The sequence below is a fragment of the Rhinoderma darwinii genome, chromosome 2 (assembly GCF_050947455.1).
Source record: "Rhinoderma darwinii isolate aRhiDar2 chromosome 2, aRhiDar2.hap1, whole genome shotgun sequence".
Classification (NCBI taxonomy): Eukaryota; Metazoa; Chordata; class Amphibia; order Anura; family Rhinodermatidae; genus Rhinoderma; species Rhinoderma darwinii.
The window spans coordinates 6155391-6176861 of record NC_134688.1 but is presented as its reverse complement, the minus strand read 5'-3'; the positions used below and the strand labels follow the sequence as shown (position 1 = coordinate 6176861).

At 41.1% G+C, this 21471-nt stretch overlaps 1 protein-coding gene across 1 annotated transcript; it reads left to right on the top strand.

Annotated features, from left to right (window-relative positions):
* Window positions 1–19177: 19177 nt before the first annotated feature.
* Window positions 19178–20092, top strand: LOC142740342 (olfactory receptor 52D1-like). Its single transcript, XM_075849890.1, has one exon. It carries the CDS (start codon window positions 19178–19180, stop codon window positions 20090–20092), a length of 915 nt encoding a protein of 304 aa, XP_075706005.1.
* Window positions 20093–21471: the final 1379 nt, after the last annotated feature.

Here is a 21471-nt window from a genome sequence, read left to right as displayed (position 1 = left end):
CACCCTCGAATACTATGGTCGAAATAGATACAGAATTTTGTGTGAATTAATTTCTTTTTTGGAGCATCAAATGTGCTACATACACATAGACTTACATGATAAAATTATTTTTGCCTGCAGCCACCACTAGGGGGAGCTCGATGCATACCGTATTATTATTGAGTTCAATGTATAAGTATCAGTTCACACAGAGGCAGTGATTTTGACGTGCAAATAGTTAAAAAAAAGCATTCAAAATCGCCCCTTACTGATTTCAATAGGAGGCAGAGGCGATTTATTCCCCAGACGGCATTTGGCCGCTCAGGCGGAAAAAAAAGCGGCACGTCCTTTATTGTTTCTGAGCATTTTTCGCAGCATTTTCTGCTTACGATCCATGCATTACCTTCAATAACACGGAAAAATATGTGCAAGTATTTTTAAATCTGCATGAATTCTGTGGCAGAGTTTCTTCCACCTGCAGAAAAAACTGTGTGAACAGGGACTTACAGTATGCAGTAAGCTCCCGAGCTCCCTCTAGTGGTGGCTGCAGGCACACAGAATTTTATCATGTAACTCTATGTCTATGCAGGGGATTTGGAGCTATGTATCGCAACAATTTACCTGATGTCATGTCAGCAGCAGCTCTGGTCTCATTATAATTATTCTTACACTAGAGCTACAATATAAGCTGACAATCTAGAATAAGAATTTAACCCCGTGAGGACCTGAATCCACAGCGACACGGAAAGATGCGCCAGTGCTCATCAGAGAAGATATTAAAGACAGAGGCCACAGACGCTGCAGGAACAGGGGGAACCAGTGAGGTCTGTGCTATATTCTCCCAGTAAGTCCCGTCATCTGCAGTGTAGAACTGGAGGAACAGCCGTATTAACCCTTTCATGACGGGGGTGTTTTGGGCCTTCATGCCTTGCTGCATTTTAAAGATGATTTTTTTTTTACTTCTTGATCTACCCCAAAATGTTGTTTCTCTTTTTGCAGGACACATGGAGCTTCCTTATTATTTAAAATTGGAGCGGTTACCATTTAAGGTCATTCTTAGAGAAAATTGTTAGAAAAAGGAAAAAAACATAGTTTTTTTAAAAAAAATTTTTTTTTTAATGCTACCGTATGGATGTAGCCATCTTTATCTTGACTCTGATAACTTGCTGCAGCGTGATATCACACAGCAAAAGCCATTGAAAAAGTCAAGATAAAGGATCTCACCACTGTGTATTTGATGCGTTAAAAGTCAAGATAAAGATGGCTACATCTGTATGTTTTAAAGGAATTTGTTCCATGAATAATATTTACCTACAAAAATGAATCCTCTAGTGATGTCAAATATGTGAACATTGTGTAATGTATGACATCGAGCGTCGAGAACAAAGACCCTATTTTAGGTTTAAATGTATCTCTCTCCCTTAGCTTTAGCGCGGATTCAGACAAACGTGAGTGTTTTGCGCGCGTGGCAGCAGCGTGTCAGCTCCGTGTGTCATGTTCATATGGTGCGCGGCTGTGTGATTTTCGCAAAGCCGCCATCATTATGTTTAATTCAATAGATTTTTATTGATTTTTTCAACACAAATACAAGAAACATACATGGGAAGATCTCTAAACATTTCGAGATCTGTCTTACACTCTATAATGCAAACACGCAACCACAAGTTAACAATGCCTCCATTAAAACTTGCCCTTGGTTAGATCCAACCTATACATTACTTGAAATATCTAGATTGTAACCACTTATCCCACAACTGATTAGTGCGATGCTGTATGTGAACTTGTGATAATAATGTTATTTCATAATGACATTGCATATTCACCCTTTGAATAACTTCTCTAATATTCGGAAATTCTGGAGACTTCCATGTCCGAGCTATAGTTAGTCTAGTAGCAATTAAAATATGATGAATAATTACTCTCTTGTCCGGTGGGACGTCTTCCAATGTGATATCCAAAATAGCTAGAGAGGGGTTACTCTCAACCCGGAATTCTAATATTTCTGAAATTAAGTTAAATGTGTCCAACCATATTGGAGCTATATTAGGGCACGACCACCACATGTGTATTAAAGAACCCATGAGTCCGCATCCTCTCCAGCACAATCTAGAGGCCCCTTGGGTACTGTGTGCTACCCTAGTTGGAGTAAGATACCATCTAAGATGGATTTTTTTCATTAATTCCGTGTGATTCACACATTTGGATAATTTAGACGACCAACATGACGCTTTAATCCATTGCTCAATAGAGTAGGAAGTCCCCAGTTCACCTTCCCATTTTGTCATATATGCTGCCTTCCCTGTTTTCCCCATCTGAATAATAAGATCATAACTACATGTCATCCCTTTTACCACTCCTGACTCCGCCCACATAAACCTGTGAAAGGAATTAAAACTATCTGTTGTCGATTGTATTTTTACTGACTGCATGAGATGTCTGATTTGAAGATACTGAAAGAAAAGACTAGAGGAAATATTATGAGTTTTTGAAATATATTCGAAAGATTTGAACGTGTCCCCTTCGTAAAAGTCCGATATCCATTCAATCCCAGCTTCCACCCAAGGGGTAAACAAAATATTAGGAAGAAATAGTGCGAGAACTTGGGTTGGGATTTTAGTTAATGGCACTTGAATCCACTTTTCATTACATACATATTTACTCCACACCTGAAGAGAATCTGCCATTGATCGTAAAGGCATGGGTGGAGCTTTAGCTCCCAGATATACAGCCATCATAAAATGTTTCATTAAGAACTTAGGGAACATTGCGTCCTCTATTTGAGACCATAATGGTTGCTCAGTGGAAAACCAACTTGGTTTCATCTGATCCATTATAGCCGCTACATTGTAGGCTTTTAGGTTAGGAACGCCCAAACCTCCATATTTCCCTCTCTGAAACAGTAAATGTTTAGCTACTCTTGCTCTCTTATTGTTCCAAATGAATCTCATAATTACTGTTTGTAATCTGGACAATAATGAGGTCGATATTAAATAGGGTATCGTCCTGCAGTAGTATAGGTATTTGGGCAATATTAACATTTTTACTATATTAATCCTGGCCATCCAAGATAATTGAAATTTATCCAATCTATTGCACTCTTTCGTTATATGAGATAGAAGCGTCATGTAGTTTTTATTCATAACCATGAATGGGTGAGGCGTCAACATTATACCTAGATATGATAGCCCCTCATTCGCCCATATGAAGTTAAAGCTAGAGAGAAGTGGTTTCATTATTGGAGGAATATGAATGGGCATTATCAGGGATTTTGCTACGTTCAGTTTGTAATATGACATTTCAGAATAACACGCTATGATCCTAGTTATTTCCGTCAAGGAAGACATGGGCGATTTACAGATTAATACCACATCATCTGCGTAAAGACCAATTTTATGTTCCCTTCCCCCTACTATAATTCCTGAAATAAGTGAAGATGTTCTAATCATTTCCGCGAATGGTTCCATACACAAATCAAAAATTAGGGGGGAGAGAGGACAGCCCTGACGAGTTCCATTGCTTATGAAAAACTTTTTGGACAAAAACCCAGATGTGTATACCAGAGCTGAAGGGAATGTATACAGGGAAAGGACCGCTCTTTTAATAAAAGAGTGAAAGCCAAATTTGTCTAATACCGCTTCTAAAAAACGCCAATGTACTCGGTCAAAAGCTTTTTCCGCGTCCAAAGAGAGGACTACCGTGGGTTCTAACGAGTCATATGCAATCTGGATCAAGTCTAGCATCCTTCTGGTGCCATCTCTGGCCTGACGACCTTTCACAAATCCTACTTGATCCAGTGAGATCAAGGAAGGTAGGCACTCATTTATTCGCATAGCTAATAATTTTGAGAAGATTTTAATATCGCTATTCAATAGCGATATTGGACGGAAATTCTCTGGTCTATCCGCCGTTTTTCCTGGTTTAGGGAGAGTTATCAGGATCGCCTGTAACATTTCTGAAGGAGGAGATTGTTTGGCTACCAACCCATTATATGTATTCGTCATGAATGGAGTAAGTATTTCTTCAAATATTTTAAAATATTCATTTGGGAGTCCGTCTGGGCCCGGAGCTTTATTTAATTTTAAACCCTTCAATATTTTCCGTAACTCTATCTCTGATATTGGCGTATTTAAGCTAAGTAGTTGAGACTCAGAGAGTTGTGGGAGCTTTATTTCCGACAAAAACTCTTTAATTCGGTCTGAAGAAGCGTGAGTTAGTGAAGGGTCATCCTTCAGATTGTATAATCGGCTATAATAATCTGCAAAGGAATCTGCGATCATTTGGGGATCATAAATCTTTTGTCCATTTGGACGAGCTAAATATGGTATTTTAGACTTAGCTGTTTGAACTCTCACCCTTTTCGCTAAGAGTTTACCTGGCCTATCCCCTTGTTCATAAAAATTCAATTTAAGGCGTTTCAAATTTTTATCGTATTGGACCAAATTCAGAACCTGTAGTCTATCCCGTAACTCTCTGAGAACTTCTCCCGTAGTCCTCGTAGGAGTTGATTTCATTAAGGATTCCTTGACTTTAATAGCCAACAACACTTCTTCCATTTCTTTGTTCCTAACTCTCTTTGCCCTAGCCGCCTGTTGAATAAAGAGACCCCTCACGAAAGCTTTATGGGAGCACCACACCATTTCTGGAGAAGCCGATGGGGAATTTATGTCAAAAAATTCTTCTAAAGCTGTTCGTATAGAATCTTGAACGGGCTTAGACTTCAAAAGAAACGTATTTAATTTCCAAGGGGCTCTTGGAGGGAAACTATATTGTGCCTTCAGTGTTAAGGATATGGGGGCGTGATCCGACCAAGTACTGACCCCTATTTCTGAATTCTCCGAGTTTAGGAGGATCTCCCTGTCCACGAGAAAAAAATCTATCCTGGAATACGCTGTATGAGGTGCAGAAAAAAATGTGAAATCTTTTTCGGATGCGTGTTGGTAACGCCATACATCGTGTAAGTATTCCCCTGCTATCAGAGATTCTATGTCTAAACCTCTACCCCTTTCTGGGTTAGATCTATCCAATCTGTTATACATAACCGTATTAAAATCTCCACAAATCAGCAAGCCCCCTTGCTGTATCTTTTTAGTTTTAGTAAGAATTTTAGTGATAAACGGAATTTGCCGTTTATTAGGTGCATATAAAGACACTATGGTGTATAGAACTAAATCCAATTTGCATACCAGGATTATATATCTACCTTGAGGATCTATTAATGACGCAATTTTTTCAAACACTACTGAGTTGTTGATTGCAATAGTAACTCCTGCTTTTTTCACATTGGTAGTAGCTGAAATAATGTTTACAAATTTTGGATGTTTAAGAAGATGGACATCTTTTGTGCGCATATGTGATTCTTGAATGCATAATACATCACACCCAGATTTATTAGCTTCCTTCCACAACATAGACCTTTTATAAGGTGAGTTCAAACCATTTACATTGAGCGATACAAATTTAAGACCCATCTTGACTGAAAAGGCTTGACTTACGTTTAGCTTTAATCTTACCAGGGGAGAGGCCAAAAAGCAACCTTAAAGTAAAACAAACTTTAACATAACAACACACCGCTTTCCAACTTAGCGGATTGTTTGAAGAACCCAACAACCTGTTATTTCCCTCTTTCAGGGAAGAAAAGGGGGCAACGTCAGTAGGACCTGCCTTTCCCAAAGTAACCATGACTACCTCCCCAAGCAACCTCCTTAAATGACTACGACATTTGAAGCCATTATATATGAACACCATATTCTTAAACAATTATACAGTTATATCAGTCTCCCGTTTTCTTCCTGGATCTGCTTATTTTTTCTGACCACAATGGGGTGATCACTTCTGGACGAATCTCTTCCCTGCGTCGGGGACTTTGAGACGGCGAGGTAATAAATCCCCATTCCTGAAGTAATTCCTTCGCTGCTTCAGGTGAATTACACACGTGAATACTGCCGTTCCTGGATACAATCAGCTTCACCGGAAATCCCCATTTGTAAAGTATTCCTTTATCTCTCAAGATTCTTGTGAGAGGCATATATTCTCTTCGTTTTAAGATAGTAGCTGCTGACAGATCAGGGTAGATCGCAATATCTTTAAAACGTTCCGGTAATTCTGGAGAGCTTTTTAAAGCCCTAAGGAATTCCTCTTTAACCCCTTCGCGCTCAGGTCAGTAATAGTACGTCCTGCTAAGTAGAACGTTCGCGCTCAGGTCAGTACTATTACTGACCTGAGTAAACACGGCGCCATCTTTCCCCGGCGCGTGTCTGAGCTGTGATACCTGCTGTTTCCGACAGCAGGCTATCACAGCTTAGTGTGCAGGGACCGATCGCGGTGGTCCCCGCCGATTAACCCCTTAGAAGCCGCGTTCAATAGCGATCGCGGCTTCTTAGGGGTTAAGCTGCCATCGCCGGCCTGCTACACGATAGCGGGCCGTGATGGCTACTATGGCAACCAGAATCCTAACAATGGACTCTGGCTACGCCATCGACGGAAGCCTAGTGGGTCCCGACAAAATCAGGACCCACTATGCTTGCTGTCAGCGAACAGCTGACAGCTCTAATACACTGCACTACGCATGTAGTGCAGTGTATTAGAATAGCGATCAGAGCCTCCTGCCCTCATGTCCCCTAGTGGGACAAAGTAAAAAAAGTGTAAAAAAGTAAAAAAAAGTTGTGTAAAAATAAGAAAATAAAAGATTTAAAAGTAATAAAAGTAAAAGTCCCCCTTTTTCCCTTATCAGTTCTTTATTATTAATAAAAATATATAAATAAACAAATAAACTATACATAATTGGTATCGCCGCGTCCGTAACGACCTGAACTACAAAACGATGTCGTTATTTATCCCGCGCGGTGAACGCCGTAAGAGAAAATAATAATAAACCGTACCACAATCACAATTGTTTGGTCACTTCACCTCCCAAAAAATGGAATAAAAAGAGATCAAAAAGTCGCATGTACCTAAAAATGGTCCTGATCGAAACTACAGTTCGTTACGCAAAAAATAAGTCCTCGCACGGCTTTCCTGATGGAAAAATAAAACAGTTATGGCTCTTAGAATAAGGGAACACAAAAAGTAAATTATACTTTACAAAATGTATTTTATTGTGCAAACGCCATAAGACATAAAATAAAACTATAAACATCTGGTATCGCCGTAATCGTATCGCCCCGCAGAATAAAGTGAATATGTCATTTATAGCGCACGGTGAACGCTGTAAAAAAAATTGAATAAAAAACAATAGTAAAATTGCTGTTTTTTTAGTCACCACGCCACCTAAAAATAGAATAAAAACTGATCAAAAAGCCGCATGCACCCCAAGAAAACTACAATGGATTCCTCAAGGGGTCTAGTTTCCAAAAAGGGGTCACTTTTGGGGGGTTTCCACTGTTTTAGCACCACAAGACCTCCTCAAACCGGATATGGTGCCTAATAAATTAAATTAAATTAATTAAATGTCACCTCTACTTTGCTCTAAATTCCTGTGAAACGCCTAAAGGGTTAATAAACTTTTTAAATGCTGTTGTGAATACTTTGAGGGGTCTAGTTTCTGAAATGGGGTGTTTGATAAGGGTGTCTAATATATGGGCCCCTCAAAGCAACTTCAGAACTGAGCTGGAAACTAAAAAATAAAATAAAAATGAGGCAATACTTCGCTTCTTACATTATACTGATAATGAGCCGTGCCCACCCCGAGATGACCCCAGTTTTGACCGTTTGTATAAACGGAGACCCCTATTAGACCGTTCCAGTGCCCGGTTTTCCCAGCATTCACCCCCGAGAAGTGTATTGAAAGGGAGGCTTCAATTCCGCCAGTACCTGCCGGGTAAGAGGGCAAGGTATGGCGTGAAGATGTATAAGCTGCGAGAGTGCATCCGGGTATACCTACAAATTTAGGATATATGAAGGGAAGGACACCAGTTCTCAGCCCCCAGAATGCCCCCCCTTACTGGGAGTTAATACAAAAATTGTGTGGGATTTGGTGCACCCACTGCTGGACCAGGGTTACCACCTCTACCTGGATAATTTTTATACCAGCGTCCCACTCTTCAACTGCCTCGCTTCCAGAAGTCCTGCGGCATGCGGCACTGCTAGAAGAAACCTGAGAGGCCTCCCTACGACTCTGCTTGGGCAAACACTCAGAAGGGGTGAGAGCAGGGCAAAATCTAGCAGCAACATATTGTGTGTCAAGTACAAGACCAGGGAGATGCCACACCAGTACCCATGTACCTGTACGAGGTACCAGTACAGGGACCCCCAAACTAGACTGCATCCTGGACTACAATAGGTACATGGGAGGGGTGGACTTGTCAGATCAAGTCCTGAAGCCTTACAGTACTTCTGGAAGCGGGGCCACAGGCATCGTACCAGGGCAACACTTTTTAGGAGAAGTTCCCCAAACTGGCAAGAAGGGAAAAAGTCAAAAGAGGTGCAGAGTCTGCTATAAGAGGGGGATAAGGAAGGACACAATATATCAATGTGACGCGTGTCCCGAAAAACCAGAGCTCTGTATGAAAGAGTGTTTTCAAATTTATCATCCATCCCTTTATTTTTAATTTACCCCAGTTTTACTCGCTCTGATCCACTTCGCACAGCTTACCCCTCCTCATCTTTCCCCTCTGAGCCCTGCTGTGTGCCCAGGCAGCTGATAACAGCCACATGTAGGGTATTGCCGTACCCGGGAGAGCCAACATTACAGTTTATGGGGTGTAGGTCTCCGGTGGCACATGCTGGGCACAATATATCGGACACTGACATGGCATATATATAGAAAATTGCAAATCTCACTCTGCACCAACTGCTGCACATTATCTTTTACACAATACCTGTGGGGTCAAAATGCTCACTACACCTCTAGATGAATTCCTTAAGGGGTGTCGTTTTTAAAACGGGGTCACTTCTCGGGGGTTTCAACTGTACTGGTACCTCAGGGGCTTCTGCACACACGACTTAGCACCAGAAAATTCCCAGTAGGCCACATGGTGGTCCTTTCCTTCTGAGCCCTCCCATGGGCCCAAACGGCAGTTTATCACCACAAATAGGGTATTGCCACACTCAGGACAAATTGGGCAACAAAATGCGGTATTTTATTCCTTGTGAAAATAAGAAATTTTGAGCCAAAACTACCTCTTATTGGAAAAAATAAATTTTTTTTTAATTCACAGCCCAATTCAAATAAATTCTGTGAAAAAACTGTGGGGTCTAAATGGTCACAACACCCATAAATAAATTCTTTGAGGGGTGTAGTTTCCAAAATGGGGTGACTTCCATTGCTTTGATACCTTTGGGGCTCTGCAAATGCGACATGGCACCCGAAAACCAATCCAGCAAAATCTGGGCTCCAAAGAACACATAGCGCTCCTTTCCTTCTGAGGCCTCCCATGGGCCCAAACGGCAGTTTATCACCACAAATGGGGTATTGCCGCACTCAGGACAAATTGGGCAACAAATTGGGGTATTTTATTCCTTGTGAAAATAAGAAATTTTGAGCCAAAACTACCTCTTATTGGAAAAAAATTCATTTTTTTGAATTCACAGCCCAATTCAAATAAATTCTGTGAAAAAACTGTGGAGTCTAAATGGTCACAACACCCATAAATGAATTCCTTGAGGGGTGTAGTTTCCAAAATGGGGTCACTTCTGGTGGGTTTCCATTGCTTTGATACCTTTGGGGCTCTGCAAATGCGACATGGCACCCGAAAACCAATCCAGCAAAATCTGTGCTCCAAAGAACACATAGCGCTCCTTTCCTTCTAATACCTCCCATGGGCCCAAACGGCAGTTTATGGCCACAAATAGGGTATTGCCGCACTCAGGACAAATTTGGCAACAAAATGGGGTATTTTATTCGTTGTGAAAATAAGACATTTTGAGCCAAAACTACATCTTATTGGAAAAAAGTTTTTCTTTTTAAATTCACAGCCCAATTCAAATAAGTTCTGTGAAAAAACTGTGGGGTCTAAATGGTCACAACACCCATAAATAAATTCCTTGAGGGGTTTTGTTTCCAAAATGGGGTCACTTTTGGTGGGTTTCCATTGCTTTGATACCTCTGAGGCTCTGCAAATGCGACATGGCACCCGAAAACCAATCCAGTAAAATCTGGACTCCAACAAACACATAGCGCTCCTTTCCTTCTGAGGCCTCCCATGGGCCCAAACAGCAGTTTATCACCACAAATGGGGTATTGCCGCACTCAGGACAAATTGGGCAACAAAATGGGGCATTTTGTTCCCTGTGAAAATAAGAAATTCTGATCAAAAATGACATCTTATTGGAAAAATTGTCATTCTTTTAATTTCACAGCCCAATTCAAATACGCGCTGTGAAAAAACTACGGGGTCAAAATGGTAACAATAACCATAAATTAATTCCTTGAGGGGTGTAGTTTCCAAAATGGGGTCAGTTTTGGGGGATTCCTACTGTTTTGGCACCTCAACACCTCTCCAAACCTGGCATGCTGCCTAAAATATATGCTAATAAAAAAGCACCACCAAAATGCACTAGGTGCTTCTTTGCTTCTGGGGCTTGTGTTTTATTCCACGAGCGCACTAGAGCCACATGTGGGACATTTCTAAAAACTGAAGAATCTGGACAATACATATTTAGTAGTGTTTCTCTGGTAAAACCTTCTTTGTTACAGAAAAAAAATAGAATAAAATTGAAATTCAGAAATAAAAACGAAATTTGCAAATTTCACCTCCACTTTGCTTTAATTCCTGTGAAATGCCTGAAGGGTTAAAAAACTTTCTAAATGCTGTTTTGAATACTTTGAGGGGTCTAGTTTTTAAAATGGGGTGCTTTATGGGGGTTTCTAATACATAGGCCCCTCAAAGCCACTTCAGAACTGAACAGGTACCTTAAAAAAAAGGCTTTTGAAATTTTCTTAAAAATATGAGAAATTGCTGTTTATGTTCTAAGCCTTGTAACGTCCTAGAAAAATAAAATAATGTTCAAAAAACGATGCCAATCTAAAGTAGACATATGGGAAATGTGAACTAGTGACTATTGTGGGTGGTATAACCGTCTGTTTTTCAAGCAGATGCATTTAAATTCTGAAAAATGCTATTTTTTCTAAATTTTCTCTAAATTTTGCAATTTTTCTGAAATAAAGACTGAATATATCGACCAAATTTTACCACGAACATGAAGGCCAAAGTGTCACGAGAAAACAATCTCGGAATCGCTTGGATAGGTTTAAGCATTCCGACGTTATTACCACATAAAGTGAAATATGTCAGATTTGAAAAATGGGCTCTGAGCCTTAAGGCCCAAACTAGGCTGCGTCCTTAAGGGGTTAATATGATAAAAGTGGATCCTGGCTATAGAATCTCTCGGGAGGTGAGGTGCAATATGCCGCGGTTTAGGAATTCTATGGATCCTGTCTATTGTCATATCCAAGTTGGATTTTTGAGGTAGAACCACGTTCAGTAGGTCAGTAAGATATGGAGCAAGCTGGTCCGGTGTCACTGATTCCGGAATGCCCCTGATTCTGACATTATTCCTGCGCGATCTGTCCTCAAGATCTAACACTTTGTTTGATAACCTTTGAACCTCCTCCTCTAGCGTTGAATTCGCATCAATTAACAAATTATGCGATTTGGCAAAGGATTCAAATTTGTGCTCGATATGATCCGTGCGCGACGCTATAGCCAAAATGTCAGTTTTCAGCTCCCCAACAATACTTTTAAAATCGGACTGTAGAGAGTCTCTCAAAGAATTTAGTAATTTTTTAATTGTGGTTTCCGAAACTGGGTGTAAGTCAGAGTCTTCCCCCATGTCATTGTTTAAGGACTCTGCTCTGGAAGAGGATGCAGGAGAGGGCGGGGGGAGTGATAACCGTCTCTTTGCTCCAGCCTGTCTAGAGGGAGAAGTGGCAAAAAACTCTGTGAGTTTAGTCGGTTTCGCTTTTTGGTCTTTCTTTTTTGTAGTGCCGCCCATTGTAAAGTATGATACACACGGTAAGCGAGAAAATTATAATAAACGTTCAATGCAAGTAACTGTGTACTTTATTTATCTCTGCCAGTAACTGTAGATATATCCTTGTACCGTATTGCGTTTTATGTTATATCTTGCTATGGAAAAGATGGGAAATGGCGGCTGCTCCTGCTCAAGCAGACTCTCTTTTAGTTCCTCCTATATTCTCTTTGCTGTGGTGGAAATCAATATCAAGTGGAGGAGAGCTTGTGAAAGTCTGTGACTCTGCTCAACCTCCTTTCCACTGTGTGCACTGACCTGTTGTGACCCTCCAGAAATAAAGTTTATCACAATGGCGTTTCTTCCCTTCTAGGCCGTTCCCCTCCTTCCCCTCTTTCTCCTGCAGTGCTACTGACCCTCCGTGGGCTGCTGTGACTCCCCTCCTCACCTCCGTTCACAGAATCCTCACTGCTCTCCTGGAATCTGGCCTCCTGACCGCTGTTAATCTCCCAGACGAGATATCTGTAGGGCGCCTTAGCCCGGGAAGCCGTGCCTCGTGACTCCCCTCCCCCACGATGCTCCGACTTCTGAGCCGAGTTTCCTCCGTTCCCCAGCTGATTCTCTGACCTCACTGCGCCCTCCGGGCTTAGGGTACGTTCATCTGCCGGGAGACTTCTTTTCCTGGTGTCCAATAGGTTTATTTAAGCCGGTTTGGGCTTCTTAGTCACGGAGCTCCCTGTTACACGTCCGTCCTCATGCAGGTCCGAGCCACGCCCCCCAGCCGCCATCATTATGACACTCCGTTTGGATGTTTGTAAACAGAAAAGCACGTGGTGCTTTTCTGTTTACATTAATTATTTTACTGCTGTTGCGCGAATAACGCGCGTCCCACGGAAGTGCTTCCGTGGGGTGCGTGTGATTTTCACGCACCCATTGACTTCAATGGGTGCGTGATGCTCGAAAAACGCCTAAATATAGAACATGTTGTGAGTTTTACGAAGCGGACTCACGCTGCGCAAAATTCACGGACAGCCTGCACTGCCCCATAGACTTGTTTAGGCCCGTGCGACCCGCGTGAATACCACGCGGGCTGCACGGACGAAAATCACGTTCGTCTGAATCCGCCCTCAGACGCAGCCTCCTGACATAGAGAATAATCATCCCAAATACAGTAATGTTATATTAAAGGCAAAAAAAAACCAGATAAGGCCAGCGTAGAACAGGTGGAAAATTGGTGGTCGGGGGTAATGTAAATTCTGTTTGACAGGTTTGTGCAATGCAGAATGTCTAAAATTAGTGCATGTGAGTTCAGAGACGTGTGCACTTTTTGGGGGGAGATTTTTTTTTTCTTTGTTTTAAAAATGTTTCTTATCTAATTTTTTGTCTTTTTTCCTTTTTCTCTTACATTTTACAGTACTTAATTATTCATTTAATATATATATATATATACCGTTCAAAAGTTTGGGGTCACCCAGACAATTTTGTGTTTTCCATGAAAACTCACACTTATATTTATCAAATGAGTTGAAAAATGACTAGAAAATATAGTCAGACATTGACAAGGTTAGAAATAATGATTTTTATTTTAAATAATAATTTTCTCCTTCAGACTTTGCTTTGGTCTTGGAATGCTCCATTTGCAGCAATTCCAGCATTGCAGACCTTTGGCATTCTAGCTGTTAATTTGCTGAGGTAATCGGGGGTAATCATTGCAATAATATATTTATGTGAAACGAAGTAACTTACTAATGTACTTTAATTTAAAATTCTGTACTAAGTGGTGCAGTTCAAACCTTGTGAATTGTGCCGACATAGCACCACGTGATTGAGGACTTGCTTCATGTGCTTTTCGTGAACATGACTGCAAGGGGCTGTTGCATTGCCTATTGCTTGAGTCCCAAGCAGAGAATAAGCTTGCGCTGTGCTCGGGACTACAACCCTGCTCCAGATGTCCATATTTGGTCAATTCAGGGGTTTCCTATTGCTGGAGTTCCCGAGCAGAGCATCAGCTGATGCTCTGCCTGGGAACTCCAGCACTTCTGCCCACGTCACGGCCACTGTCCATTTTCTGGACAATGACGTTGGCAGCAGTACTGGAGTCCCCAAGCAAAGCATCAGCTGATGCTCTGCTTGGGATCTCCAGTGATAGGAAACCCCTGAAGTCAATGACCATATATGGACAGTGACGTCGGGAGCAGGGCTGTAGCCTCCGGGTAGAGCATCGGCTGATGCTTTGCTCGGGGACTCCAGTACTGCTGCCAATGTCATTTCCATATATGGACAGTAACGTCGGCAGAAGTGCTGTAGTCCCCAGAAGAGTATCAGCTGATGCTCTGCTCAGGAACTCCAGTGATAGGAAACCCTTGAATTTACCAAATATGGACGTCGATTCCCGAGTACTGGATTCAGCCCCTTGCGGTCATGTTCACGAACAGCACATGAAGCAAGAGCTCAGTCACGTGGGGCCGAGTCGGCGCGTCATCATTATTAGAAAAGATCCAGCACTTCCGGGAACAATTCACGAGGTTTGAAATGCATAATTTAGTACAGAATTTTAATTTAAAGTACATTAGTAAGTTACTTAGTTTCACATAAATATATAATTGCAATTCAGTTTTTGGTCCCCGGATAACCCCATTAAGTCGAACCCCATAAATGCACAGACCTAAATAGTATAGATAATATATAAGTTACAAATGGTATAGAAAGTACAAGAAGTGGTCAGTGCATAAATGAGAACACATATGTATAAACTATTCAAAGAAATATAGAGGGATGTAACATGCCCATAATGAGTTGTTCAGGTGTATCAACACAGAGAGCGTCCACCCCAATGTGCGTTTCAGCGCAAGATGCCTTCTTCAGACATTATGGTCAACTAGTCCTGTGCTGTTGGTCTTACTGCTATAGTGAAATCCTTCCAGTCTATGTAGCGCTGGGACTGGTGGGGTAGTAGATTGTAGTAGTAATAGTAGTAGTAGTAGTAGTAGTAGTAGTAGTAGTAGTATTAGTAGTAGTAGTAGTGGATTAGCAGCAATGATTTATGTTATCTGTTATCTCTGTGTTTGCAATTCAATGACTTTGTTCTGAGTCTGGATTTGGTCATCATTTAACTTTAGGGCAAAATACTTTTCTTGGGCCTATATATACTTCAGGCCTGGATTAATCAGGAGCTGATTATATGCTGGTTTCTGACATGGGCTTAACTCTTTCCGGATTCTAGTTGGTGACTAGACTTGTCTTTGTGTTTATTTGTACTGTGGGACCTATTGGTCTTCTGAGAGATCTAGTTTTTGTATAATGGTTTTATGTGTATCATGGGTTCAGTAGTTCCACTGGTTTGTTTGCCTTTCCTGTGCATTTGGTCTGCTGCCAAGCTGTTGTCTTACCCTGCTGTGGGATAGCATTCATCTAGGGTCAGTGAGTGCTGTTTATTCTTGTCCACTATTTGTCTGTTAACTAATTGAATGCCAATTATCTGCCAACCACTCCATTTTTGCATCATCTCCTTCTATTACTGACTTCAGTGCTCGGTTCCACTCATCCACTGGTGAGTTACTTGTGCCTTTAGTTTTCTGTCAGTGTTGATGCGTGCTTCACCCATGTGATAGCAATCGTCTGGTGTTGCGTTCTTGAGCACCACCAGTGACATAACATTATATCCAGCCCCACAGGGAGCTGAATAATGTCTGATCCCAATCCTGTGCAGAGTTTGACGGATCAGATTCAGGCCTTGGGTTCTGTGAGGCAGATTGTTCTAGCTAGTTTTTTTTTTCAGGAACATCATACTCGTAATATGTAGGGGATGCAGCGGGGTGATGTTACTTCTGCGTCTTGTCCTGAACCTCGTATAAATTAACTTACAGTAACCATTTTTCTGGCCGACACGCTGCGTGAAAAACACAGAATGTGACATCCCGATTGACTTACATAGGCCTCTGCGACGCGCGTGATTTTCACGCGCATATCACGGAAGTGAACTACGCTCGTGTAAATAAGACCTTAGGCTTTAGTCTTAGGCCTGGAGATCCAGAATTACTTAGTGAGGAAGTATTCCTGACAGCTATGGGGTTCCCTTTAAAATAGGGGAGCCCAAACAACAAAGGAGCATTCAGCAGAATTTAGATGGTGTGACACTGTTAGTAAATGGGATTATGCTACGATTCGTAGTCAGTATTGTTTGGAACTTTTTGACCAGGTAAAGGATGACAGAGAGGGTTACTGAGTTGTGTCATCCTGTTGATGTCTCTTATTCCAGTGTGGCTGAGGAGGAACCAATGCAACTTTTCAATGTCCTCTTTACAAACCTGTCTCTACTTTCAGAAGAGTGATCCATGGATTTCCTCTTGTTTTGGCCCATTGTCAGCTGAGTATGTGGTCCAGAGGATCCTTGATTCTAAGTGGCGTGGTAGACAATACCATTACCTTGTTGATTGGTGTGGTTATGGCCCGGAGGAATGGTCCTGGGAAGCGGCTAGAAACATCCATGCTGATAGATTAATGAGTCTTTCATGCAGCGAATCCAGATAAACCCAGGATCAAGCGTTCTGTAGCCCTCCTTGAAGGAAGGCTGATAATGTTACGATTGTCAGCAAGACTGCTGCTAATCAGTTATTTCTGTTATCTCTGTGTTAGGTATTGCTAGGCAATGGCTTTGGTCTGAATCTGGATTTGGTCATCATTTAGCATTGCCTGGTTAATTGGGATGGAGTAACTTTCTTGGACCTATATATACCTATACATACTTCAGGCCTGGATTACTTTCGTGCTGGTTATGCTGTTTCTGACATATGCTAAACTCTTTCTAGATTGTAGTTGGTGTTTTTTGTTCTTGTCTATGTGTTTGTTTGTACTGTGGAATCTGTTGGTCCTCTGAGAGATCTAGTTTTAGTTTAGTGGTTTTATCTATACTTGGATCAGTAGTTCATCTGGTTTGCTTGCATTACTTGTGCGTTTGGTCTGCCAAGCTGTTGTCTTACCCTGCTGTGGGATAGTATTCAGATAGGGTCAGCGAGTGCTTTTAATTCTTGTCTACTGTCTATTCATCTGTTAACCTCTTGTATGCTATGTAACTGGAATCCGCTCTATTTATGCATTGTCTCCATCTTCTATTACCTTCAGTATTCAGTTCCACTCATCCACTTGTAAGTTACTTGTGCCTTCTGTTTTCTTTCAGTATTGATGCATGCTTCACCCATGTGATAGTGATTGTCTGGTATTGCGTACTAAGCAACACCAGCGGCATAACACAAATGTGCTATATAGACATAGAGTTACATGATAAAATTCTGTCTGCCTGCAGCCGCTACTTAGGGGAGCTTAAGAGATTATTGTATACAGTGTTATTATTGATTCCAACATATAAACAGGGTGCGATAAACTCTTAAGCTCCCCCTAGTGGTGGATACAGGCAGACAATTTAAACATATTTTATTGCTGATCACAAACAAGATCTATAAGAAAATTAATCAGCACTGATTTTTGGACCTACTAATGACATGATTTACAATATATGACAGCTCCTACTAATGTCATGTCATCAGCAGCTCTGGTCTCATTATACTTATTCTTACACTAGAGCTACAATATAAGCTGACAATCTATAATAACTATTCAACACCCTGAGGACACAAATCCACAGTGACAGAAAGAAGCGCAAGAGCTCATCATGGAAAATATAAAAGACAGAGGCCACAGACGCTGCTGGAACAGAGGGAACCAGTGAGGTCTGTGCTATATTCTCCCAGTAAGTCTCATAATCTGCTGTGTAGAACTGGAGGAACAGCTGTATTAATGCTGAAGGATGAAGGGAACTAACCAATATCTTAAATATAGGGGGGGGGGGGGGGTGATCTTAGTAAGATGTATACATATATATGTATGGTCAATACAAAGAACTGGCGCAAGGACCATGGGACTTAATTTTTGGGGTTGAGGAAAGAAGATTCACACATCAATATGAGAAATAATTCTTTACAGTAAGAGCAAAGAATTCACCATAACTATTTGGGTTTTAATTTTAAGACTTTCAGCGTGTAATAAAATTGATTTATTTTGTGGGTCAGTATAATTACAACCATAGCAAATTGATATAGTTTATTTTATGTTTTACTGTTTTCACAGAAAGTGAGGGCTTGTTCTTTGCGGTGGTACTTATTGGTACCATTTAATGTAAATGCAACTTTTTAATCTCTTTTTATTCCATTTAAAAAAAAAAAAAGCAAGATGACTAACAATATAATATTGTAACAGTTCAAATTGTTATTAACGCAGTAATACTAATTATGTTTATTTGTTATTGATTCCATTATTGTAAATAAAATATAGAAAAATGTTCAACTTTTAAATCAATTTTGTTTTTTCATATATTCTTAAAAACTTAATACATTTTATTTTTACATTTTATTTTGTCCCACTGAGGGAATTGAACTTGTGATTGTTAGATCGCTTGCACTTGGTCATTATTAGGCCCCCTGCTGCCTTGACATCCCATCGACATGCCACAATCACGTCACAGCGGGGCATTTGCGGTGACAAAGGATCCTCCTTATGTCTACTGGTTGAGATCCTGCAGTAGCTATTGACCCCGGAATCTAAGTGGTTAAACGGCCAGGATGAGAGTTTTCTCCGATCCTTGCCGTTAGAGCAGAATGTCGGCCCAGCTCCTAAGCCAGCTCCATGCTTCTTCATATACGGTGGATGTTGGGAAGGGGTTAATTGCATCCTAAGTTTTTTTATCATCATTGTGCACACAGGATATATTAATAATGTCTAATAGAATATTTGCGATCAACCCATAAGTAACAGATCTAGTGGCAAGTGATTGGCTCCAATATCACCTCCAAATGGGGCTGTCAACTCCTGGACTTTTGGGGGCCCATTATTGTGTCAGAGCCTGAGCCCACCAGAGAATCCTCCTCCAGTACCTGGCGGGCAATCTGACCCAGATGATTGCCGTTATTCTCTGGTGCCTAAGGGATCCCAAAGTGGCCACACAGAGCTATCTTACTATACATAGGAATGTTCCACTTTTTTAATCATATACAGATGTAGACATCTTGATCTTGACTTTTAACACATTAAATACACAGTGTCAAGCGACTGTAACTTGACTTTTTCAATGGCTTTTGTTGTGTTATATCACGCTGTAGCAAGTTATCAGAGTCAAGATAAAAATGGCCTCATCCGTTTATATAGTGTGTGGCAATTGAATCACTAACAATTGTTCCTGTATTGTGCTGTAACCGTGCTAACATAGCGCCATATTTTTATATTGTTTCAGACGCTATTAATGGAAAATACCACAATCTCTCCTCTCATGTTGACGCTCAATTTTGGGGAATTAACTGTAGAAAAATATTTCTACTGCTTCATTGTTATTATTGGCTATGCGCTGATTGTTGTTTGCAATGGTGCGGTGATTGTTACAGTGTGGCAGCACCAGAGTCTTCAGGAGCCCATGTACATCTTCATATCTGTGCTCTGTATGAATGGACTCTATGGCAGCAGCGCCTTCTTTCCCAGTCTTCTCATAAACCTGCTTCAGAAGAATCCCTCTATTTCCTACCGAGCCTGCTTGACTCAGGTATTTTGCATCCACACCTATGGATCATTTGAGATGACAATTTTGGCCTCCATGTCCTACGACCGCTATGTGAGCATTTGTAACCCTCTGAGATACAACACGATAATGACCTCGTCCACAATCGGCAAGATTCTCTTCAGAGCCTGGTTATATCCTGTTACATTGATTGGCGTCCTTGTTATACTGACCGCTAGACTTCCATTATGTCGCAGCCATATCCTGAAGATCTACTGCGACAACTGGTCGGTGGTGAGTCTCTCATGTACTGACACAATTGTCCTCAATATTTTTGGACTATTCGGCGTAATATCTTTATTTGGATTAATGTCCTTGATGATATTTTATTCTTATCTCAAGATTATTAGGGTTTGCATGAAATCCCCCAAGAACATTAAGGAGAAAGCCCTCCAGACGTGCACGCCTCATCTCATCACCATTACAAACTTCTTGGTTGACATACTATTCGAGATCCTTCTCTATCGCTTAGCTCCAACAAAGTTACCATATGAGCTTAGAGTGATTATGTCGCTACAGATTCTGGTGGTTCCACCGATGCTGAATCCTTTTATTTATGGGTTGAAGATGAAAGCGATAAAGTCTAGACTGAACTTTTTTAGATAAAACAAAGATGAAATTAAACACAGTCATTATTAATCCAGTACAGTAAATTATTTATCTTGTACTAATACTGAGTTACATAATTTATTATACTCCAGAGCTGCACTCACTATTCTGCTGGGGGAGTCACTGTGTACACACATTACTTATCCTGTACTGATCCTGAGTTACATCCTGTATTATACTCAAGAGCTTCACTCACTATTCTGCTGGTGGAGTCACTGTGTACATACATTACATTACTTATCCTGTACTGATCCTGAGTTACATCCTGTATTATACTCCAGAGCTGTACTCACTATTCTACTGGTGGAGTCACTGTGTACATTACATTACTTATCCTGTACTGATCCTGAGTTACATCCTGTATTATACTCCAGAGCTGTACTCACTATTCTACTGGTCAAATCACTGTGTACATTACATTACTTATCCTGTACTGATCCTGAGTTACATCCTGTATTATACTCCAGAGCTGCACTCACTATTCTGCTGTGCCGCGGAATAAACATTTACATTAAGTGACTTACCGATGACTATCTCAGATTCTAGTTGTTTTTTTAATCTCTTTTCCTCTCCCTCCGGTCAAAACCTCTATGATGACTTCTCCCGGCCACAGACCATATCTGCAGTTTGCCGCCCAGATGTTTTCAGCTTCTCACTTTTCAAACATTTCTGTAGCTATAAATGAAGATACAATTCTCATGATTCCACATGATACCCCCTAAATATAATAGCACCATACTCTGCACCTCTAATTATAATAGCACCATACACTGTGTCCCTGATTATAACAGCACCATACACTGTCCCTGATTATAATAGCACCATACACTGCGTCCCTGATTATAATGGCACCATACACTGTCACTGATTTTAATAGCACCATACACTGTGTCCCACACACACAGTGCTAACCGTAGATAGTTCCCCCATAGAGCCACCTTTAGATAGTGCCCCCCATAGATTCCCCTGTAGATAGAGCCCTATATAGATCCCCCTGTGGATAGTGCCCCACATATAGCTCTTACTGTAGATAGCGCCCTACATATAGCCCCTCTGTAGATAGGGCCCCACATATAGCCCCCCCTGTATATAGTGATTCACATATAGCCCTCCTGTATACAGTGCCCCACATATAGCCCCCCTGTATATAGTGCCCCACATATAGCCCCTGTAGATAGTGCCATACATATAGCCCCCCTGTATATAGTGCCTCACATAGCCCTCCTGTATATAGTTCCCTACATATAGGCCCCCACTGTAGAGTGTTCCCTACATATACCCCCTATAGATTGTCTCCTCCCCTCCTGTAGATAATGCGAGACATAATTTTTAAAGAAAAAAAACAACTTTACATACTCACCTTGATCCCGTTCAGC